Consider the following 25,182-nt stretch of genomic DNA (forward strand, 5'->3'; position numbering starts at 1 on the left):
GTCACATAGCTGCTCCGTGTCTTAGTTCCATGGTCTTACGTTTTGAATATAATGGTGCATTTCAGAGAGAAATGAGCTGCTGGTGAGGAGTTAGTGGTGCAGTTAGTGCGATTGTAAATGTTTCCTAGTTACACGTACAGTAATTCTGTGTGCGCAGTCAGCTTAAACATTTGAACAAATAATTGGAATTTCACAGTAAATGTTAATTCTTTCTAGTTTTCCTGTGCCACTAGAATAAAAATATCCGTGTGACTGTTTTCAGGTTAAAAGCTATTTAGCAATGTACATTAATATAACATCATATTGCAACAAGCGTCTCTCTTAAACTCTGTTTTAGAGGCAACGTTGTTGAGGCAGACTGTAGTTCTCTCCTGAAAGCTGGAAAGCAGAAGCTAGGAACACTGGTTTTGGAGTGGTGTCTTTAGAAAACTTCCAGTTTATGCAGGCTTCAGTTTTACACATCACCTGAAACGTGTATCTGGTAAGAAAATTAGAAGTCTGGAAACCGTTAACCATTTAGAAAGAGAATGTTTTGAAAGGAGTATGTGCACCATACTTTGTGTATTAAACTGCTCTGTTTGATTGGGGATAAGAGCCTTCCCTCAGCAGATTATTCCACAGTAGTTGTCTGTGCAGGTTTTTTTCCTCCATGTTCTGAAGTGTTTAACCACCACTGATCTAAAGAACGTTCCTATTCAGTTATGAGATTTTTTTTCAAGTTCTTACACTTTATAACATACGATTTTCTAATTTTTTTCTGCTTCTCTCTTTTTTCCTATCCTGCTTTAGTTTTGCAGATGTTCCCTCCTATCTCTAATTTTGTTGCCATCACTTCTGTCCCTCCCCAAGTTTATTCTGTAACTTAAAGGCTAGTGGAGACTTATACGGGGTCCAATGTGACATATTCTGTATTGTTTTCACTTTTCCAGACTTCAGTGATAAGGTCGATAGTGGTGCTTACCTTCTGTATATCTATTTCTAGTCAGAGCTATTTGTCTCTTTTCATGACTATTGCATTTGTGTGCATTTTTTAAGAAAGAACAGGAAAAAATATGATGTCTAATACCTCTCTCCAGTTTCTTCTTTCCTATTTCTTCCCCTTTGTGTTTTCCTTATTCCCCCCACAATTTGTTCTTTTTTTTTTTTAAAGGCTTTTTGAAAGCCAGCTTTCAAATGCTTTTTGCCTTGCAACCATTTCACCAGTTCCCCACTGTGCAAATTAGCACTTCTAGAGGCAAGAACAGGAGATATCTATTCATGTCGCAGGAAAGCAAAGCAGAGACATTATAGTACTGAAGGAGACATAAATTTCATGAGTTAACACACTGGCAGATATCTGTATGGACTTCAAGTTAGTGCTGGGTGACCTATCACCTCCTCCTTTCCCTAGGTTTGACGAATAAAAGATTAATAAAATGTGAAAGAGAACAAAAGGGAGAATTTGGACAGTTTCAGAATATTAAAGCTCAGTGAAGCAATGTAGTCTCATTTTTCCTTTTTATTTTTTAAAACTGACATCTTATATTAAGCCACGATTCACTTGTGCTCACCCATCATCTTATACCCTGCAGTTCTGTTTCGGATGAGGAATCTGTAGCTCAGGAACCAAAACAACACAGGGCAATTCTTTGAACCACCATAGCTCTTTGGCTTTGTGTTGGTTTGGTTTCGATTGTTTTCAGTCGGGAACTTGCGGTCAATTAACATATTGAGAACGTGCCATGTATGTACGTGCAAATTTATGTCAATGTAAGTTGGAAGTATGTCAGCTGAAGATAGTGGACTGCAGCATTATATGATATGGATCCACAATTGAAGTGTGTGAGAGGACATATATGTATCTGAGGATTTCAAAAGCTTTCGTGATGAATGGTAAGTTAAAAAGGGAGAATGCTGCATAAGCAAACAAAGCCGATGGCCAAACCTTGTAAATGGTAAGGTGCTGACAGTGCTAAGGCATGCATAAGCTAAGTTTCTAAGGCTCACAGTGATTTACTGGAGCTCCAGAAGTTTTTCAGTATCCCACGTCTCTGTGCAATAATCACTCTTAAATACTCTGCGCGTTACCAAAATTTTTTAGAAAAGCAAAGGCCAGAAGAAGCGAACATGGGTATGAGGCAAGGTCAGTCAGTCTTGCTGTCTCTTGAGCTCCATCAGATTTTATTTTCTTCTTTTGGTCATGGCAACCCTTCAGCTTTTTCCCAAAAATGGAAACATCATGCCTAAATGCCTTGCAGCCCATGTGCCCTATAGAAACATACTCTTAGATGTACTCTTTCCAGTAAACAGACTCTTTACGGCATTTCATCGTCACATGTTTTCCGAGTTCCACATTTCCTACTAGCTCATCTGTTTCTTCAGTGCTCTTAAACATTATATGTTCCACAGCCGTACATGTTATATAACTTTGCTTCTGAACCGGATCTCTGTTACTCAGTCCGTATGCAACCAGTTCTTCATGAGCTGCTGCAAATACTTCCTCCTCCTTTCTTAAGCAAGTTTATTCATTGTGTGTTTTTCTTATGTTTCAAAGTTTGCAGTCCCTCAGTGGCTGTTGTGAAGTCCCAGCATTAAGAACTACATTTGCTAGCTTTCAGGGAATGCCTTTTCTCCAGTTTCCTGCCAATAAACAAACATGGCTGGACTGCTTTAGTCATCACATCCTTACAGTGGTCTCATCCCTGTAGAGTCCTGTCAGTATTTAGCTGGCTCCCCATTTTCTACAGAACTTAGCAGTACAGTGGTTTCATGCTTCAGCCAGAATGAATGTCAAAGGTAGGTAGCGCAGGTGCTCTGCATCACCACAATCTTGTCCATATTAATCCTGTTTTTCTTTTAAATCATTGCCTTTCATTTCTAAATCCTCTTTCAGCAGGACACATAAGCCTTTTCTTTGTGGTCTGTTTCACCACTGACAGAACATCTCTTTATCGGTGAATCCAAGAGGAACTTGTGCAACCCCATCACAGCTCAGCTTTTGGCCAGCTCTTGTGGTTTTTTGTGAGGGCACGTCTACATTTAGCCTGTACCTGGGGCTAAACTATAACAGTTGCTCTATCACCTGACAATCCCTCACCAGCCAGGGAGGAGAATCGGGAAAAGAAGAGCAGACCCGTGGGTTGAAGTGAAAACAGATTTAATGAAACTGCACTAATACTAATAAAGGTATACACGGTTATACTCAGCCAAATGAATATGTAGCAGTCACAATCAACAGGAGAGCAGTCCTCCGGAGCAGGAGGAACCCCACAGAAGCTCCGCTTCCTCTCCGAACCTTCCCCCTCTATAATGACCATGACATGATGGATGGGCTACCCCTGTAGCTCACTCAGGTCAGCTGCCCTGGCTGACTCAAACTGCTAACGGCCTGCCTGGCATGGCTGGGCTGGGGTTCTGTCCCAGCCAAACCTGGACAGGGCATGAGTACATGTGCTATCAGCTTGACTGCTTTAATCTCAGCCAAAAAGAACCATGTTTTTAGGGTTTCTGGTTCTATGTTAGACTAATATTAACCCTGGAAGTGATTATATTTGTTGGATTCAATGGGAAGTAAGGGTTTAATTGATCATGCTGTCTATCGCTTGATCAGTCTCATCTCCCATATAATTTCTGAACTTGCCAACCAGTTGCTACCGAGGAGGCAGGTGGATCAGGAGCAGCTAGATGCAGTTACTGCCCCTGCCACTGAATGAAGTCTCAGTTATGTTATTACAGCCAAGAAGCTATCAAAGATTTCTAAGTTCCATGGCACACAAAGCAGCTGCTTCTGCAGTTGTCAGACTTGTGGAGTTCCTGTTTCTCCATGAAAGCTCTAGGCTTTTCTCATTTGGAGTCAGCCCTCTCTTTTTGAGTACTTTGAGAGCTGATTTTTAAGGATACGTCTATGTTAGTAAATCTATGAGGTCTCTTTTGTGGTCCTGAGGACTAGTGGCATGACATTGCTGGCATCCATGTGGCTTGGCTTTTCCCTTGCTCTGCTCACAAATTGGTGGTGATGGCATAGAGCCAGTTAGGAATGATTCCTGGTCTGTACAGCTCCTTACTCCTGCTGCAGCACGATTTAGGTTCCCATGGGTAAAATTGTGCAAGTGAGTATGCTGAAACTGAAATAGAACGGGCCTTGTCAGACCAGTGGCCAAGCTGTGATCTTTAGTTCATTAGTATGAAGTTACCCTGCTGTCTGTCCTGCTCTGCTTTCACTCGGTGAACCTAGAGAGCTTGCACAAGATCCTTTGTAATATTAGAAATTCACTGGGAGAAATGCAAATGAACCCTGAAAACATACCACATCAAATCCAGCAGACAAAAAAATTCCGAAAACTCACAGAGTGTCCAAGGTATTTGAGAATCATGAAACAGACCTAGCATATTCTTCATGTACATTTCTTCTCTGATTCGGAGTTTTGGGGTGGAGAGCGTCTATTCTTGTATCTTTTTGATTGGTTCTTCTGTGTTTGCCCTTCTTTCTCATCAGCCTGGTAAAACGTTGCTTTAAATTCCAAGATCTTTCTGTAGTCTTTGTACAGTTTTAATGTAGTTTTTGTCACTTGGCTAGAATGGATTTCTACATGGACATTTCTGCTATTTGCCTCTTCATGTGAACACATTCAAAGTAGATGCTATTTTCTTCTGTAATTTTGACCAACTTGCTGATCGGCCTATCTTTGTAACATCACTGTTACAAAAAAACCTGCAGTCCATTGTGGTTTTTCATAGGTGTCTACATTTCTGCCTGAATTCCTGAAGATGGAGGAGAAAATTGTCTTGCAAATATGAGAACATGCATTGCTGTTTGTAATTCTTGCAGGAGTCAAAGGTCACAAGTGATTTAAAACTAGTGTTTTCTCTTGTTGACATATTTTCGAGTACTTCTTAGCAAATGGGCGAATCACCTGTTGTTAGAAGAATTTCTAGGTTTGTGTAAGAGGTATTTTTTTCTGTTTGACAATAAATAGATCAGTAGGAGAGCCAGAATAACTACGGCAATTCAAAACTCTGTTTTAACATGAAATAGTCCTCTACAACCCATTCCATGAGAGAGAGAAAAAAATGTACTATGAGATCTTGTATCTCTGGGAAGGTGGTAAGTGTGTTGGAAATGGAATAGATACTAGTGAATACCCTCCATTTAGAAATATAAAGAAGTAAATGGACTAAAAAGTGGTGGAACATAAGGTTAATTCACAGTGCAGTCTAAAGCATGGGCTTCGGGGCTCTAATTTATTGAATATTTATGGTTCGCTCACCAGTAAAGATTTTGGTGAATTCTTCCCTCTTTTATGCCCCATTTAGTGTTTTAGTCTGCATCATTTCTCATCCTGTCTGTCACAACATGAGAGACTGGCATTGCTTCTGTTTGCCTTCCTTCTCTTCCTCTTACCCTTTTCCAGGTCTTTCTTGTTTTCTTCTTAGATTTTCACATCTTCTGTCTTTTACCCCCTTTGTTTTACCATGGGCCCCAACAGAAGGGACTACTTGTGCTTTTCTTTCTGTTACTCTTGGCCATGTCACCCTTTTGAAAATGGGTCATTGATCGGAAACCTCCGATAATCTCAAAATTCCACTCAGTTTGTGCAGCCATGAGAGAGAAGTTTTTTGTGAGATACGGCCTGACCAGTGCTTGTGACCAGAGGGCATTTCACAATTGGTTTTGCTAAAAAGGGTAGGAATAAAAAAAGGACATACCCTGTGATTCAGCATAAAATCCAAGCTTTACAAAATGTATGAATGTCCCAGGAAATAGTTTCTCTTCAGGAGGGTTTTCTGAATCATGGTAAAAGATTTTTGTGTTTTGACTTAGTTCCACTGAAGCTTAGTCATCTTTACTCATAACTGAAGGTTAATTGCAGAAATTGTTGTCGTGTTTTCCAGTGCAGAGATGTATTTTTAGAAACTATGAGATAGTGGCAAGTCTTTTCCATTTTCTGTGTAACCTTCTTTCTAGATATCATAGAAGCTTTTTCCATGATGATCTACTCATCACTTTCTGTCTCCACTCTGACTGCTTTAAAACCTGATGAAGTATTGTCCCAGGTCAACCTCCTCCTTTTTTCCTCCTTTTCTTTCAACTTTCTGCTCATCTTTTTTTCATCCAGTCTTCTCTTACTAGGTAATGTCAATTCCCAATTACTCCAGAGGCAGAATAAACCTGTCACTTCCCTGGCATGCCTGACTGGGCTCTGTCCTGACTCTTGTGGCTTTTGGGGAAGTGATAAACTCTTCTGACACCATTTGGATGCTTTCTATCGGAATTATCGATGTCATATGGTTTGAGAACCCCTGTACAGCAAAAATAGCTCAGTTCATAAGAAGCATATAGGAGAGACTTGAGTCGTCTTAACAGCCTGATGGTGGTCATTTTGCTAATGAACCAAAAGCAAATACAGTGGCCAGAACACATGCTAACTGCAGTAAGTAGGTCCATGGATACAGCTGAGAGACTAGAATAACCCATCCTTCCCAAATTTGCGTTGCTTTGGGTAGGTCTGGTGATATTAACAGCCAATCACAGATTTATTTTCCTTTGACTGTTTTAGCCTACCCTTGTTTGGACATCCCTTTCCACTTCTGTAAAGAATAGTCGCTAAAAGTTCACAGACAAAGATCCAAATCTCCTTTTCTTCCCGTTCTTTTCAGAGGCTTGCAGTGCATATGAAAATGGCAGGAAGTGGCTTGCATAGATTTAGCAACTCAAGAACTGGGTTTGTGTCACCGTGACCAGCTGAACTTGCGCCTGCTGGCTGCCTGCGTGCCAGCCGGGCCCTGTGGCTGTGTTATTACTTATAGCTATCAAACCAAGTAACTGATACCAACGTGGAGCGAGGGGAAGGAAGCTGCAAGTATGCTGTGTTTGTAGAGTGGAAAAGGGAGTAAAACCTACTTGCCCAAGGTAGCTGACGAAGTTTATTAGCTGCCAAATTTGTTTTGGAGCCTTAGCTGTGCTCTGGCCGGGGCCGGGCCATGGTTCGTTGCATGCCTTTTCTTTGATCGCCTCTACTTGCTGTGCAATTCTTTTCTCTCCCTTTTCCTTCTCTGCAGATCATTCTGTGTTTCTCTCCTGCCGGTGCTGTGGTGGGAGCGGGAGCTCGGAATTTCCCAGCCATAGTTAAGTGCACTGCTATTGACTGGTTTCATGAGTGGCCGTGGGAAGCCTTGCGCTCCATCAGCAGGAGGTTTATTGAGGAAGCCAAGGGGGTCGAGGTACAGAGTTTCGAGCTTGTCAGCCTTCTAAGAAAGCCACGGAGATCATTGAAAGATCCATAACTGAATAAGCTGAAAAAAAACAATGCTCTTTTTACTCCTTCTTGAGTAATTGTTGCCTTCAACGTTGGTCCAGCTCACCCCTACCAAAAGCTGAGTTTTTATGGCATGTCACTGCTCAGTTCCTTCAGCAGAGTTGAGAGAGCTGTCTAGCGCAGGCAGAGAAGTGAGGGAAAAGGAGAGAGGCATGTAATTCATATCACTGCCTTTGCAGAATCCTTGAATTCTAGGCTTTTTAGGATCTTACAGATACAGAATTTGTTTTACCCTCTTCAAGACAATTGAATATATTCACTAGTGCTGTAGCAAGTGAGGCTGAAATATTGCAGTGCACCGTCCAGGCTAACTAAAGAACAGTTTTCCCTGTTTAACAGCTAAGCAGGGGAAAATTCCCCACATGGCAAATGTGTTTAGAGTTTTAATATCTGGGAAATTGTTCTCTTTTTTTTTGTTCCTGCTTGATCTGGAGTGTGACTTGTTTATTTTCAGAAAAAAAAAAAACACAAATAATCATGCATTAGTGAGTTTCCTTTCAGGGAAAAGGAATATTCTCATATTCTTCTAAGAGATTTTACAAGCTGCTTCTGTTGTGTCACCCAGCGTGGGACAACACTGCCGTGCTGGTGGTGAGTCTGCTCAGGTGTTTGCTGGTGGAGTAATTCATGTAGATCTAGAAAACACTTACTTTCCTTCAGCGGCTGCAGTTGCAGTAGTTTCGTTCTGGAGCGCTGTTATATTTGGGACCGATTATTTGCGTGGGGGATTTTTAATCACGAGAGGCTGAGGATCGCAGGAGGAGCGCCCAAGGAAGAGCTGTCTGGTTTGAGTCAACAGTACCACCAGTCCGCGGGCAGACGTCTGCCTCAAAGATTGGTGCATTTACAACATTTGTCCCCATTCGCAACCATACCAAATACATGGAGCCATCGTGAAATGACGGGGAAGGAGAGGGAAAATCTGCAGGGGTGCCTGGGGCTGCTTCCAGGGTACCCCACGGGCCCTTCCCCTCCCCACGGCCTGTGCCCGGCGGCTGCGGCTGCCTCGCTGCTGGCTTCTGCAGCCTGCGGATGCCTCCTGTAGGGCTGCCAGGGAAAGGGGGGGGTGTTCGCAAATCCTTGTCATTTCTATTTCCCATCAGCTGCTTCCGCTTTATTTTAACACCTTATAAGAGATTTAAAGTGTTGTTAGAATAGTTAGTTGTTATCTGGTGAGCTGTGGGGCTGTGATACTGGTTTCCACTAATTTTTAAAGTGACGCTGCCTTACAGATTGCCATTTATTTGAAAGACTGCTAGGATTACATGGAGAAAAGAGAACAGAATTTATTTTAACTTAAAGTTGCCATTTTTTCAGATCCTTAACTGGTTATATTTTTCTCCTTTGAAAATAGATCTGGTCATCAGAATTTAGGCTTTTAATATTGAAATTGTTTTGGGGAGTGTGTGTGTTTAAATTTTGCGTTTAAGCGTGATGTTCCTATGTAATTAATTTTTTAGCTGTATAGGAAAGATTTCATGGATCCAAGCAGCTGTTAAGTCTATTTTTCACATTGGTGTTAACTGCTCCTGGTAAATGCCTTTCCTGTTCAGTTCCCAGCAAGTGAAATAGATGGCAAGTAACAAAATAACATGACACTTTATTGACAGTGAGTGAAAGTTTCTGGGTCATCAACATATGTAAAGCAGTACTGTGTGCCTGGGTTAATGTCTGTGTATGCGGCCAATGAGAAGACCAACAGATGAGACAGCAGCATGCAATAAATATTCAGAGGAGACAGGGGAAGGATTTGAAAGTGGTGGAAAAAGTGAACCCAGAACAGAGGTGCTGAAATAACAGAGAAATTATGACAGTGTCGGGGGGGAGAGAAGGTGAACTCAACCACAAGAGACAGAAGAAACACAAAACTGAACCAGAAAGGCAGAAGGGATGTACAAGCAGAATCTGAGGACAAATAAAAGGGAGGTGAAGGAAGAATGGTTGGAGAAAAATGGTTAGTAAAGGGAAGGGGGACAGGAGAGTTGCGGATGTATATTAGGATACCAAAAGAATGAGAGGGCCTGGGTGGAAAAGGACCACCCTGAAGAACAGGGAATCGTAGCTGCAGCGTGCCATCCTCTTTCCATCAAGGATTTATGGGGGGTGGTCTCCCCTCTTTCTCTCGTCTCTAGCGCTGATGTGTTAATGCGTCACTTCACTTGCTCCTTAGCAGAGAAACCTTGTTAGCCAGAGCTCATGTATGCCCGGACTTCTGAAACGTACCGTAATCATGCTGTCCCTTATGATGAGCAGTGCGAGGTCTCTTACTGGGTGATTGTTCTGGCATAATTGACACTTAGCTCCTAATTGTCCTTTTTCAGAGTTTCAAAAAATACAGCAATAGTAATTGTTTGATTTTGTTGTTGTTGTTGATCGCTGTGTAACAGTATTACAGATTATTTTTAATTAAGGTAGCTTGAAGTTAAGATAATGATCCTTTTTTTTTTTCCTCCTAAAAGTTCAGTGCAAATATGGCATCATATCTATGTTGCTTTAGCAAAAACTGGAAAATTTTTGGGTTTAAATGGTGAGAGAAAACCATAAAAAAATTTCATGGTGATTGTAGGAGTTGAGAAGGAAGTCTTAGATTCTCCATCTCTTTATCTTCAAACCAAGTCTAGGTACTTTTCTGGAAGATGCAGTTTTTCTAGGGAGAGAAGGGGGGGCAGATTGAGCTCAGCAGGGAGGCGATGAGATGCAGTGTTAGTATGTGCTGTGAGGTATGCTGTGAATGTCCCTTCTGCCTTGTGTGAAAGTATCTGAACAGAAAGAACAAGTGAATCCTCCCTAATTATGATGCCCGTTGAGCAGAAGTCTCATGAGCCCCTTTTCGTGCAGGAGGATGTTGGTCAATGTGTGGGTTAAGGACAAGAGACTGTGAGTTCAGAGATGTTTGGAGGGAAATAGAGAGTATCAGAAATTTAATCAGTTTGGATGGCTTTGATTTCTTGGGAGAAAAGAAAGGAAAAGAGCCCTCTTCTGTTTCAGTACTCAAATTGCTAAACTTAAATTTAAAAGAGCACAAGAAAAGAACACTGTGCAGTGGTTCTGAAATTCCATGTACTGAGCTTAACAAATTTACAAAAGAGCCTTTATACCCCATTTGCTATAAAACATGACCTATAGTATTTTAAAACAGTATCTCTGTCTCCAAATTCAAGATGGTAGGCAATGTCTTTTCCTTACTTTCAGCTGGTGTCACATATCAGCACTGAGTACAGAATAAAAGAATCGGGATTGTTTAGTCCATCCCTTTGAAAATAACAGCAGCGTATATCTCTGCCATCTCCTTCGGGTGTTTTGCTGGTGCTGTCCTGTATGCTGTCCTGTATGCTGCTCCTCCGCTGGTGGAGTAATTCATGTAGATCTAGAAAACAGCACACACTGTTAAGCAGACCAAGGATAAATTCATTGTGCTCCTAGTTTGTCGTACTCCAGAGTATTTTACAACATGTGATATGGCAAAGCAGCAGCCTGAAGTAACGTTTTTGCCTTCTCCCAACTCCCTGCTGCCCACCCACCCACACTCCCAGTTACTTCTTCCTTTCAGACAAACGCTGGCTTGGTTTTAGTCTCAGTTTTGGTAACTGCCCGTGGGGTGCATTCAGGTTTGGTGACATTGGTCTGTTTTACTCTTTGCTAGGCATGTTTCGGCTAGCTCAACTGCAAAGAGTTAAGATTTATCAATTTGGTAATGACTGTTTTTCATCCCGAGGGAAGTTCTAGGGAGGATGCAGGCAAAACTCCTGCCTAAACTCTGCTTATAACTTGCACTGGGGTTTTTTTGCATACTTGAAAGTCAGTCAGCCAAGGCCTAGAATAGAGAAACTGAGTAAGAATGAACAGACTTCACCCTTATATTTTCTTTCAGATTCTATATAGGCTTATTGCTCAGTCTTCTTTAGGACTATTGAGTGATTTTGATTTGTACCAGCCTAATCTTCATTATTGGCTTCAAGCTACTTTATGCTTTCTAGTGAACTGCAGTTAAATCAGATTTTGTAACTGTATCAACTCTTTTTTGTTTCCTTTTTTTTTTTTTTAAGAGGGCTAAATTGGCAATAATTCCTTTGCCTACAACCCTGAATGGGCATATATTGAAAAGTACAATGTAGTATTAAAAAAAAACCCCAAACCTGGAGATAAATGAAAGGCAGAATAAATAATTTATGCTAATGAAATTACTGCAATTAGTAGTTCCACAATGACCCTTTTAAAAGCCACAGCTGTTAATGTCAGGAAGTGCTGTCACCGCTGACCTTATCATAAGAGAAAGTGACAAATGGAAAATGCAGGGAAGACCAATCCTCAAAGAGGTCTGTTCGGGAACGATTAGTGTTTTCTGAAAACCAGTGTGAATTACAACCAGCTGCTCTCTGGCTCGGCGTGTCTCCCATGCTGTGCCATTTTGTTAAGCTCGATAACAATAGTTATTTTGCCCCATTGAGACAAGTTGTCTCGGGCCACTTCCAGCTCTACCGGAACCCACTTCTTCCCTCACTGATTTACAAATGAAACTGTTGTTAGCGGGCTTTTCAGGGCTGCTGAGTAGAGACCTCTCATAAGGATCATGTGTAAGGAGGTTGTCTTTTGCTGGGAAGAGCTGTTCTGCAGGGTGCGTGTGTGTCACAAACAATGAAAAAAGGAGAAAAAGGCTGGAACACGTTTCACTTGGAAGCCAAGCGCTGCTCAAATCTGCATTAAATGTCCATTCCTGCTGACTGGCCTTGCTTTTACAAACGCCTTTTTTTTTTTTCTTTTTTTGAGGTGAATTTATGGTAGCTTTGCCTCAGCTAATGGTGTTCTGATTTTTTTTATTTGTAAAGCAATTTATTTCTGCTTTCCCTAAATGCAAATTATTCTTTATTTAGTCCTTGTTTTAGTTCTGGTTTTGTAATCATAGGTGAAATAAGTATTCTTCTAAACTAGCTTTTAAAAGTCACAAGACAATAATGAGGTTTCTTACTGAGAAAAATGGCAAGTCTTTCTGCGTCGGCCTGATTGTAATATTAATGATGTAGGCTTAAAACATTTAACTGCACCAACAGCCACTCGTGAGCAATTTTCCTAAAGTTCCCTAAGCATTATTGACAATGCTTTGGTAAATTATGTGTGACTTTCCTAAGAGTCGGTGTAGCTCATTTAATTCATATTAATTGATTTTTAGGCTTCCCTTGATTAATTGAACTGGGTTTGTCTTGTACAGAATGCAATAAATAATCATTAAAATGAGGGAGATGTGACTCCACAAATTATAAAGTTTAAGCATGCTAGAAGTCATAGAGGACAAAATGGAAGTTAGTTACGGTGGTGGAGTTAAATGGGATTTCTTAGTATTTCCCTGTAAATTCTGCATACGGTACCCTTGCTTAGACACGTATGTGCATGTATTCTAGTAATATAGGTAGATAGGGTCCTTTAAAATGAGGAGAAAAAAAAAAAAAAAAAGAGGTTTGGGGTTTTCTTATTTCACCTTTATCCTGGGGAAGTATACTCCCAATTCAAAGTAGTGTAGTAATATCTTGTATTTGCTAGTTCAGTTTTCAAAAAATTTAGAAAACGGACCTTGGAGCTTTAGTCCTGGAACTACCTCTGTCCTTGCTGTGAGAGGTGAACAAAGACAGGCATTTTGCCTCTGCATTTTCCTTGGAAACACATGACTAAATGACCATCCGGAGCTGTTTTAGATATGTGTAGCCTGTTTTGCTTATCATCTAGTATGTGAAAAGTGTTTTCCAGTCTTACAGCTGCATTTTCCTCCCTATGATGAGAGAGAAACCCCATGCAGTGCTGTGTGGCACTCAGCACAGCCCCCCCTGGGGCCACAGGACTGCTCTGGGGTTGTTTCTGCAGCATGCTGAGATTTGCTTGGAGCTGGAGGTGTCCCTTGTGGTTTGATGCCTGGGTGGCACGTTGGGAAGAGCGTCAGCTGTCACAGCTCAGAGTGACTCTGAACTCCATTAAGTCGTAACTACTTTTCTGGTCAAATACTCCTTGGCACTGATAGAAGGTCTCTTCAGCATAAAAGTGTGGCTGATTTTCTGACATTTTATGGTATGAGGAGACTCAGCTTTCAGTAGCACTCCACAGCGATCTCATCCTGCCCTTGTGACAGTTTATGTTAGTTTGTCACAGACTTTGGCCAGCACAGGTAAGCAGGGATTTGTACAACTTCAAAAATCTAAATTGTGGAGTCCAGTTCTGTTCGATCTGAAGTTAATGGCATAAATGCACTTCACTTCAAATAGGAATTTGATGATATATGAGTTAGGTGGGGATCAGTGTGATCAGAGTAACCACTCTATTGTATTCCTTTAATGTATACAGGATTTTTCTTAAACAGGATTTCCAGAGGTGAAATAGAAAATCCGTGTAGTATTAACTCTGCCTGTAGCAGTATAGTGACTGATGTAATCTCTGGGTTTAGCTTTTAGGAGTGTTTATTTAAAAAAAAAAAAAAAAAAAAAAAGTATGTTGAAATATTGAGCTTCTGTGGTGATGAAGACTTAATGAATGCCAGCACGGCATTAATTAATGTATATGCAAAAAAGTTGGGGAAGGCTCATTTTGCTTTAATGTTTTCTACATGCTGACAAAATTGTGGTTAGGGTAGACTGAAGAATAGTTTTGTGAACGAGCCATCCTTAGAAAGGCAACCTTTTCTGACTTATACAGATAAACTTAATTTTGGAAACATTTATTTGCTTCTGTGTTTACATTTGTTCTTGTTACTGGGTATGTTCAGCCACTCATCCAGGACTCCATTTGTGATTTCATGGTTTATACCCACACCGTTGTGAATATGCTGTGTGCCAAATACAATCATAATGAGAGGCAATACAATTGCACCACGCCGAAGAGTTTTCTGGAGCAAATCCTGCTTTATAAGATCCTCCTAGAGAGAAGAAAAGCAAGGAGATGTTGGAACACGTGGTGCACTTGGTGAATGGCATGCAGAACCTGAAGGCAGCAGCTTTCCAGGTAAACTGTGAAAGTCACAACCTTTTCTTTCATTCTTTATAAATAATCTTGGTTTTATTTGCAATAAAGCAAGGTTGTCGCAGCACCTTTTCATTAGTCTGCTTAGTTGAGGGGTGGCATTTCTGTGTTTCATTTAAATTACCTGATCTCGGAAACTGGGGAGTTTGGGTTCTTTTTTCCATGTAGAAGCTCTTTGAGCTCTTTAGCTGTCTTTGGAAAGAGAGGTCCATCCATTTGAGCAAAGAGAAAATCTGGAGGGAAAGGGAGCGTAGTGGGGCCACAGTAACATGGTGGGAGGGGAAGCAAGTGACACTGTAAAAGCCAAACCATGGAGAGAGAGAAGATGCAGTTCTGTACATGTGGATTTTGAGCATGGCCAGTGACCAGCTGAGGGGTAGTGAAAGCAGGAAGAGCAAGTGTGGAGCCTTTCCATCAGCTGTTGTCACCTTTTTGTGGGGCTAATGCCCCTTAGACCCCAGTCAGTGCTTCCGCCTATGGTTCACTTGTGGCTGATCAGTCCACAAAGACAGGAGGGGGGGGATTTCTTCATTAAAAATAAGATCTGCATGTTTTTATTAAAAAATGCAAATTAAATGCTCAGCTGCAGTCTTTGCGTAACGTTGCGGCTTGATGCTACTGCATGAGATTAGTAACGGGAGCTGACTGGCACATTCCCACCTTGCCAGCTGAAGATCTGCAACAGAAAAGGGTGACTGGTTTTTTAAAGTCTGTTTTTAATAAGGTATCCCGTACTAGTAAATGAGCAAAAATGCTCTTTTTCTCTGAATTCTAATCTGACGATGACCAAAAGGAAATTTGACAGTTTCAAGTGCTGCATGCTGTGCTAGCAAACAGAGCCACGGCTCCTATCTAGCCAGGCGCTTGAACACGGAGCCATTTTTGTCCTGCACTCTGGAGCTCTACATAAGAATATCAAACGTAGCACTGTTTAGTTTTTTCAGAAAGAAAAAGACATAGTCAGCTCAAATAAATTGAAAAATCAGCTGAGTGGAGAGATTTGGGATCTTGAGTCACCTGTTACAACTCAATATTGCCGCTTTGTCATCTCATTTCAAAATGGAAAATTCTGTAAAGTTAAACTTTGTAGGTTTTTTAAGATTTCAGAAGGCAACCAAAGAAGGGCCCTCAAGACCTTCCATGTGATGAAAGTTTAAGCCCTCTACTACTTGTCTTCCTCTTTGTTTTATCATTCCTATCCAGATCAGGTTAACAAGAACCCCCTCTGGTTACAATACAGCATTTTATCATGAATAGCAGCCAGATAATATGCTTGGAGTGATAGAGGAAAAAAATTTAAAAAAACCCACAGGAATTTGAAACAATTCCTTTATATATGGGAATATATTGTCGATGGATATTTTGATATGGGTTTCTCACCTGGCAAGTAATAAATTGCTGTTTCAGCAAACTAACAGGCAGTCTTTATTCATCAGTCTCTGAGTCTGTCTTAACCTTTCAGCAAACCTCTGCTGGAATTGTCTGCTCAGAGTGATTACCCAGCGTTTTCCGTTGTGTCCTTTTGCTTTTCCATTTGCTTGTTTGCTAGGTGCTGCAGCTGGGCCGTGCTGCACCGCTGAGACACCTGGTTACAGACAGCCTCAGCAGCTGGGCAGACATCTGAGCATCTCGAGGGAGCTGTGGGGTGCCTGGCAAGAGCAGTTAGGCTGTTCTTGAACTTTTTGTGTCAACAAAATTCTGTGAGCTACAAACAAGGAGCTGTGAAATGGAAACAAAATTAAAAAAAGACAACGCCTTTAGTACTGAGACCCACAAGCATGAATTTTGTTTTCAGTTCAGCTTTTTGGGGCTCATGTGGTATAATCTTTTCAGAACCATACCTGATGACCCTTGCTCCCGAGTAATGCATTACCTTTTGCCCTGTAGGTAGAAGATCTGAAATCCAAATTTGCTTCTCAAGAGGCAGAACTGCAGCTGAGAAATCAAGATGCTGAAGCTTTGATTGCTAAGATAGGGTTTCAGACTGAGAAAGTGAGCCAAGAAAAGGCCCTTGCAGATGCAGAGGAGCAAAAGGTCAGTCTGATTCCCCCATTTAGTGCTGTTGAGCTATATTTAGCACAAAATAAACCTTTTTAGGTGAACAGTTTTGAACAACTTCCTCTCTAGGGAGCATAAAGTCTAAGGAATTATTATACTTGCACATGTAACAGCATTTCACACCATGATTACCACTTGACCTTTCTTTACATTATGCCTTTTCCCAACCTTTTAGCTGTTTTAATGAGATGAAAGAACAATAAATACTGAGCTCATTCAAGCATTTAATGGATGTGGATCTTGAGAATCAGACCTATTTGTAATACAGTAAAGGTCAGAGAGTCATCTCTGAGCACTTCAGGTTTCTAAAGGCTTTAAGGCTTTAGGTAAATTGAACAACTCAATTGATACAGAAGTTCATTCTGGTATCTCACAATATTACAAGGTACAAACCTTGAATTGTAAGATTATAATAGCATTCCTAATAATATGTGTCGTCAGTGTTGAATCTTCTTCTTTTTGTTCTCGGGTCAGCCTATTAACATTAGTTACCACATTCGTGTTGGAATCATAGACGTTTACATGCATTAGTCTTCACTACAGAATGAATAGAAATGCACAATTTCATCTGGACTCTGTAGATTGTTTTTCTACTGTTACAAACACGATTTTTGGAATAAAACACCAGCAGTATGGAATGCTGTAAACTGAAGTTCCTTTGTCTTTAAAGTCCAAAGGGCTTATTCAACTCTAGCATTTTACTACAAAATCTGATGTGTCATTTATCGACACTGCAGAGAGAAGTTTTTACTTGACTTGTAGTAGTTGTTAATGCCTGGTTTTGGGCTATGGAATCTTCAAGTTGCCAAGAAGTTTGTAAACAGTTTTCAGATACTGATCAACAGGGTGTCCGAGCAATCAAAATGGTCTTTCATTCTCTTCTGTTTTGTTTATTAAAGATGACTTATTATTAGGTGATATTTAATACTTTTCTAATGACCATGTCTCATCATAGTTTTGTGGGAGAAAAGTGATTTTTGACACTGACATAAATAAAGACTGGTTCAGGACACTTAGGTTTTTCTGGATTATGCTAATTATGGTCTTCGGCCTTTTGCTGGTCTGTATCTTATATAGGACTTAAAAATTGCTATAAAGTTTTAAGTCCAAATAGTGCAATTAATTAAACTTGCACAAATTGGATCCAACAGCTCCACATCCTACCAACCACTTTTCAGTGGTACTTTTCCTGTATTGGTTCCATATGCTCCTGATGGGTTTGGATGATCAAAATACACCCTTAACACAACTCTTAATTACTTCATTAAGCTACTCTGTGAAACTCAGAGTGATTATCGTGGGATAATCACATCTTTGGGCCACTTTTTTCAGGGATGAAGTTCAGCGCGTGACATTAATGATTACCGTACTCCCCTGTTCATTGTTTTATTGCACTTCTGAAATGTGTTCATTGGAAATGAAAGTGTCATTTTGTGTTACATTAAAACTATTTCATAAGGCTGGTGATAGTTTCTAAATATTAATCTTCTATAATTTTTGTTACCAATAAAAAAGAGCAAATGAGAATTCGTCTTCCACCTAAGTAATTTGTGAATGCTCTTCATAATTGATTAAAATTTGTCACCCTTCAAAAAAAGTTATTTTGGCTTTCCTGTTCTATAGGTTTCAAACTGGAGTTTATAAGGGTTTTTTGAGTTTTGCAGCATTAACCCAGTGAATACCTTGGAGATGTTGCCTTAGAGTGAAGCATTGCTTAAGAAAAGGTGGAGTGGAAATCGCTTTAGATCAGATTCATCAGGAAAAGTGGAGTCAGTCTGGACGCCCCATAAATGTGGCAGAGCTGCATATTTATATAGTAACCAACCAGGGTCTGACTAGGAATGTGACACTGCTAAGTTTTTAAATAGGGGGCAGTAACACTGCTGTCATTTTACTGGCCATTTGTGTGCTCTGAATGATGCCAGCCAGAGTACTTTACAGACAAAGATGCATGTGTCAGTGCCTTCAAAGGAGGAAAACATGCAGAGCATGGTGTAGCTGTATGGGTGATGGTGACACTAGCTGAGGATTAGGAGCAAAGATGGATCCAGACTGACCAGCTTTTTTGATTTACCTCCCTCAGCTGAAGTGCATTCTTTAATTACGTGGTATATTTGAGCCACTCTACTCATGGTCTGATTGCTAAGGGCACACTGCTTCCAGCTCTTCTAACAATTTAACCACCATTGAAGAGCTCTGTGCCGTAGAAGTTATTGATGTGAAGGGAACTAAGCTTCTGGAGACAGGGATGAAAAGCTCCTTCATCTCCTTGTGAGGGGAAGTAGATTTGAGAAATACTGTCCTAAGGCTTATCTGTAACCTGCTCTGTTTAATTTTTTCTCCCTTAAAAAAAATTATCTTGGCCCATATTTTCTTTGGGCATCAGTAAGCAATGAATAGCTAAGCATAAGCGAAAAAGAGAGGCAGAACTATAATGCAACTTGTGTGACTTAAGTTAGCTGTTTGTTTTAATGGCAAATACTGTGTCCTGTTAGAAGCACTAGGTACTGTGAATGTAGTACTGGATCACCTGGTTACATCCTTAAAAACTTCAACAGAAGAAGCATTTGGCTGTTGTCCTGGTTTGGCTGGACAGAACCCCAGCCGTGCCAGGCAGGCCGTCAGCAGTTTGAGTCAGCCAGGGCAGCTGACCCGAGTGAGCTACAGGGGTAGCCCACACCCTCGTGTCACAGAATGTCAGGGGTTGGAAGGGACCTCGAAAGATCATCTAGTCCAACCCCCCTGCCGGAGCAGGACCACCTAGAGTAGGTCACGCAGGAACGCGTCCAGGCGGGTTTTGAATGTCTCCAGAGACTCCACAACCTCTCTGGGCAGCCTGTCACGGTCATTATAAAGGGGGAAGGTTTGCTGAGGAGAGCGAGCTCTTGTGGAGTTCCTGCTGGGGTTCCTCCTGCTCCTCCTCTGGCTTCTTCCTGCTCCTGAGAACTAGATATTCGTTTGACTGAGTATAACTCGATGTAACTCTGTTGGTATTGGTGTTAGCTCATTAAAACCTGTTTCACTTCCACCCATGGGTCTGCTCTACTTGTTCCGACTCCCCTCCCTGGCTGGTGAGGGGTTGTTGGTGATAGAGTGACTGTTACAGTTTAGCACCGGCTACAGGATAAATGTAGATAGGCTGTTCTAAACTTTTCACTTTAAGTTAGTTTACTAATATGGGTCTCAAACCATGTTAGAAGAAATATAAACCAAACCAAAACTATATGTATATGCAGTATTTAAGTTAAAAAATATGTTGTGGCTAAGATGCGAACCAATATACACTGGGAATTTCATCCTAAAAGCTACATCAAAGAGATGGGCAAAAAATTTAACTTCATTAGTAACTTGTCATTTATAATGTAATTCATATTGGTTGTTAATCTTTGTTATTTCCATGGACAGTGTCTGTGTGTGTCCCATGTAATAAATGTATACAGGACAGTGCCCCTAACAATTGTAGAAGCACGTTTTGTAAGGACATTAAATTCTTAGAGGCTTGTTACTGGCAATGCATAGTGCTTGATCCAAGTGTTAACGTCTTTCTTGATCACAGTAATATCCCCTTTCTCTGTAATTAGACTTTGTTTAAGCAAGACCTGACAGGAAATGAGCCTGTGAGATGAGCATGAGGTACAAGGATAGAGATGAATCAAATATAACTAACTCCAGCCCCAGGCAATGTATCTTAAAAATGTGTATGATGATCTTCCAAATACGCAAATTGCAGATGATATGCCACACCCTCCAGGCTTACTCTACCAGATAAATTTTCACCAATGGAATCATAGAAATTTTCACTATTAAATCATTGCAGAAAGCTGTGGAGGTGCTCAGATTTCACTTAAAACTGATTCTAGCTAATGTAAAGTCATCCGTAATTTTTATAATGAATGTGAGACAAACTTCTTGTCTAATGTGCCTGCGTTGTATGTCTTTTTCAAGGTGTATTGTGAGGTAGGGCCAAAATGTGTGTTGGCCCAGGCAAATGCTGAATTAGCAGCAGCTACAGAAAAACTAGAAGCCATTAAGAAAAAGCTTCTTGTAAGTACTGCTTGATTAATAAGCATTATTCTCTAATATCTTGAGCCCACTTAATTTTATTGGTTTTATTTTATTTTGTTAATTTATTTTATTTTTATTGATTTTATTACTTCCTAGTCCAAATATTAAAATTTGTTTTCATTAAGGATTATGCTATTTTCCCCACAAACCTACTGAAGAACAAATCTGTAATGTGGGGATTATTCTCACTGTTTTCTGTTAACAATTTAAGAGAACAAGCTTTTACTGAAACTTGGAAATCTGCGAGTTTACGGTATCTGAGAATTCCATGCTTTATTTCATCAGTTTCCTGGTTTTCCTCATGCTGTCTATTATCCTTTTTTTTTTTCTTATTCTGAAGGAGCTGCAGGTGTAATGGGTAAACAAAGATAGCTTTCACCATCTCTCTTCCTCTTCTGGCCCCTCTGCCCCCCACCCCAAAAGTCCCATCAGCTGCTGCAGCATGTATTTTGTCTCCGTATGATATAGCCTTAGCTTTGTGACCTTGGAGTTGCCCATCCAAGTCAAAGTCTATCTGCTTAATGAAGCTTGTATCTACACTAAAAGACAGCGTTACTGAACAATTATGGATTTTATTTCACACGTTATACTGATGTGTAATTATTAAGTGCAAATACTTACTTTTTTAGTCAAAAATAGCCTTTGAATGTTTTTTTTTTTTTAATTACTATTTTTAATACACAGCAATCACCCCTGAAACTCCTGGAATCTTCTGTTGTTTTAATGTATTCCTCAAAGAGCACTAATGCATCTCTGTTCCTTGCCTGACAGTATCTGAAAGAACCTCTTCCTGGTTTAGGAGATCTTGCAGTTCAGTAAGCCTCCAACTTTGAATGTAGTCCCCTGTTTTTATATGTACTTACTTCCCCTTTCATCTCTTCAGGAATTTTTCTAGAGGCGGTTAGGAGTTTGTCTCTGTTATGCTGAGTCCCTAGGAGGGAGAATGCTGCACTGCAGATGAAGTTGCAGTCCCCTCTGCAGTTACCCGTTCCCCATGTTAGGCCAACAGTCATTACGTTGCCATTTAATGGGAATATTTTTCCTAAGCACTTCATAAAATCCATGCTGCATGTTCAACCAGGCTTCCTTTTACAAGGTGGGAGGATCCAGTTAAAACTATTATTTTTATGACTTTTCATACCATAGCTGATCAATCTGATGAACTTACTTTTTAAGGGCCTGTAGCTGTAATTTTTGATTCTCCAGCCAGTGTTACTCATAGCATTAAAGAGCTCCAGAGCTCCTGAGGTTGTTGAATGGAGAACACTATAGCTGGTGCAATTCACTGTTGGTAAATGCAAAATAATACATGCTAGAAGGAAAAATGTGAAATTCTTGTGAATGCTTCTTGATTATTGTTTATTCATTAGTAGCTTAGAGAAGAAGACACGGGGCTGACTGAGGATAGTTCAAAGAAAACTTTGAAGTTGGCCCTGTTTTGAGCTGAGAGTTGGACTGGATTACCTGCTAAGGTCCTTCTAGCCTATACCATCTCATGAATCCAAAAATAAAGCAGAAATTTTGTTCATCCAGTAATATTTTATGAGATGATGAACTTCAGTAGAAGAATAAAAAGGAAATACTTATTTATGCAGCGTGTATATTATGTATGCTAAAATGTGTTTGTAAGGCTTTAGAGAATGAGTGGTAGCAGAGTGTTTTAATGATACAGTAAAAACTGCTGCGCACACTTGCTCTACAAAACTTGCTTTTGGCTTGTTTCTTGTAACTGAGCTGTGACTCAATGCAAAAATTTCAAGATGCCAGAAGGGGATTAAATTTTTATATATGAAGAAACTTGAAAAATTTATATACTGCCATAGTCCATGTTTTAATCCGTCATTTAATGACTGAGGATTATTGGTAAAATTTTGTTTCGAAGGTGTATTATTCCTTCACTTCTGCTTTTGCTTCTCATGGTCCACGTTGCATGTCATCTCAGGTACAATCGCCATTTTTTAGTGTGCTACTATGCATCCTCCAAATATTTCACTTGAAAAGCTTCAGTTACAGTGCAGTTCTTTGCACAGGCCAGTGCAAAATGCTGTTCATTCAAAAGTCTTGCAAATTCCAGCTAGTGATAGGATTCTCCTCTAAAAGCGTTGTCATGCCGTGTGTGAGGTGATTGAAGTAACTCGTTGCCACACACTTCTTGCTTACACATGTGCTGTATCCCAATGGGGTGCGCTGTGCATAAGCTTATGTACACATGGACTAACATAATTTATGTATCTGTTGTACTCACAGAAAGGAATGTAATTTCTTGTCCATTGACAGGATTTAAAATGTTATTTAAAGAAAAGATTTGAAAATGATTGAAGTAACCTGATTTTAATTAATTACATATTTAACTTAAGTCTTACCTAATCCCTCTGTGCAGACTGGAAATGATCAAACTGTCTATAATGTAGTGCATAGCATGAAGACACAGGTATATAAAAGCCATTGATAGTTTCCCCAGGACTGGCAAGGAGAAGGAAAAAAAAATATGCAAATTAGCATGCACCAGAGCTTCAGACAATGTAGGAATCTTAGAAGGAAGTTTTAAGTTTCCAGAATTATAACAGGTTGGGCATGTAACACCCACTTCATAAAATGTTAATCCAGGAGGTTTCACCTATGAAAACTGTATGGCCGAGAGATGCGTTTCCTCTGATCATTAGTACCTGTGATGTGTTAGAAGATGATGAGAGGCTGAGTTCATTAGTAAGGTTCAGGAGGTGGAATGAGCTCTGCAGACTGGTGAGTAAAGAACAGGACCCCTTCCTGCCTCTGTGCTTTTACTTTTTGACAGAATTGACAGTCGTTAATTCCATGAAATCCATCACTGCTTGGTTTTGGTTTAAGCATAGGTACACCTGGCTCGGTTGGTCTGTGGTTGGACTTGATGATCTTAAAGGTCTTTTCCAACCTAAAGGATTCTGTGGGCAATATTGTAATGAATATTGTTACAGTAATTATTTTAATGTCAAATATATACAGACCAGTACTAATATAGTATGTAATTTTAAACATTTACAATCTTTTAAACATGATTAAAAAAATACTTTGTGTATGATGATGACTACTGATCATTTTTTGTATGTTAGAGTTTCAATATATGAGTACATACGTTTGTCCATCCAATCAAATAATTGCTATGTATTTACAGTAAATGGAAAGAAAAGCAGGTTAGGAAATAGAAAAAAGGATTGTTTCTTAACCAGGAAAATTATTTTTTAAGTATTTTGAGTGAAATTAAATCAGATTTCCATCCTTCGAGAGACTACAGTTATGTGCTAAAATTATTTGTGAAAATTATTTTATGTTCACACACATATATATCACAGTAAGTATACCTATAATATGCAAAAAAAAAAAAGGAAGGAAAAGTAGTTATGTTTGTTAGTGTTAAGGCTAAAAAGTTGGGCCAAGTTCATCCTTTTGGCAGATATGGTGCAATTCGTTTTGTTTATCATTACAGTCATTATTATTAATATATGAGAGCACTTAAGTACAGTGAAGGTACACCCTGTGCCTGAAGAGGGTTATACAAGGGCGCAGTCCAGCAGGCTTGCTACAGAGAGCAAGGGCGCTCTGCTGTGATTTGTGGGGCACAGTTCCATGGCACTAACTTTCTCAGAAATTAATGGTTTTTAAAACACATGATTTATCATGTAGAATTCAGAGTGCTGGGCTATGAAATGCGATATGTAATCCAGCTGCTGCTGGGCTTGTACTTTATTTATGTTACATCCTATGAAAGAATGACAAAAGGGAACGGCGTGTTTTGTAGTGACAACTTTCCTACTCAAAAGTCATGAGGTAGGAAGTGCTCTGATAAAAGGGGCTGTTATGTACCAAAAAACCCCCGCAGAGATGGTGGGGCATGTCTCACTGCAGAAGAATGTTCTTGCCATCTTTACTGCCTGAGCCTTTGATGGATGAGTGTACTTGAACTATGGTCAGATCTATGTTAGCATGCAGGCAAACTCGGGATGTCTAGAAATAAGTCTCTCTCAAAAAAACCAGTGAGTACAGAACTGCTTCCGTGTTCATTCTTCTTATGCCTTGCATGCTAGCCTGATGAAATTTTAATTTAAGGGCACCTCTGTGAGATGCCCTTATTGAGCAGAAGTCCTCATTAGTCTCTCAATTTAAGATCCATCACCATTGAAAAGTGGATTGGCTGCCTCGTTATCCCTAAGAAATCAAGCCAACCTTCTTTATTAAGCTCCAAGTTGTAATTTCATCTTTCCCCCTTTTGCCAATTTATTTTTTACTTTTAATTTATATATTATTTTTACCTTTCCTGATTGCACACCATCAATTCAAGCACTAAACTTGGCAGATGAGATCTAAGTCTTTGCTCCTGCAAAACCACCAAGCTCTTGTGGAGACGTGCGCCCCTTGCTCCTGTTTCGGTTCTTCCATTAAACCTGAAATAGGAAGATTTTGTTCTGAAGTGGAACTCGCTGTTGTTAGTTCTGTAGTCACTCCAGAAAAACAAAACATTTTCAGGCAACTTGCTGCAGCCTCTGTTGTCTTGCCTTGTCTTTTCTATTTTCAAAATGGTCTTTCAAGCCCTGTTCTTCTATTCAACTTTTACTTCACCTGATTAATTGTAAAAATAGTACTTTTCAAGGTGTTGACCTCTCAGCTTTTATCATTCGTCTATCCGACTTTTTTAACACCTTTCTCTTTGTTAATTCTTCTTAGTTTGCTGAGCTGGAGAAGATTCTCTTTTTTTTTTTTTCTGATGGAGTAGAAAAGAATTGTAAAGGAA

At 40.0% G+C, this 25,182-nt stretch overlaps 1 protein-coding gene across 1 annotated transcript in view; it reads left to right on the forward strand.

Moving 5' to 3' along the window:
• The window catches only part of DNAH11 (dynein axonemal heavy chain 11), a 110,521-nt gene that overhangs the window by 57,334 nt on the left and 28,005 nt on the right, over positions 1 to 25,182 (forward strand). The window contains 5 exon segments of the mRNA XM_086468173.1: positions 7,039 to 7,200; positions 14,041 to 14,193; positions 14,196 to 14,276; positions 16,182 to 16,355; positions 20,253 to 20,396. Coding sequence (XP_086324299.1) covers positions 7,039 to 7,200; positions 14,041 to 14,193; positions 14,196 to 14,276; positions 16,182 to 16,355; positions 20,253 to 20,396 — 714 coding nt within the window.

Source organism: Leptosomus discolor, chromosome 7 (genome assembly GCF_034619465.1).
Source record: "Leptosomus discolor isolate bLepDis1 chromosome 7, bLepDis1.hap2, whole genome shotgun sequence".
Taxonomy (NCBI): domain Eukaryota; kingdom Metazoa; phylum Chordata; class Aves; order Leptosomiformes; family Leptosomidae; genus Leptosomus; species Leptosomus discolor.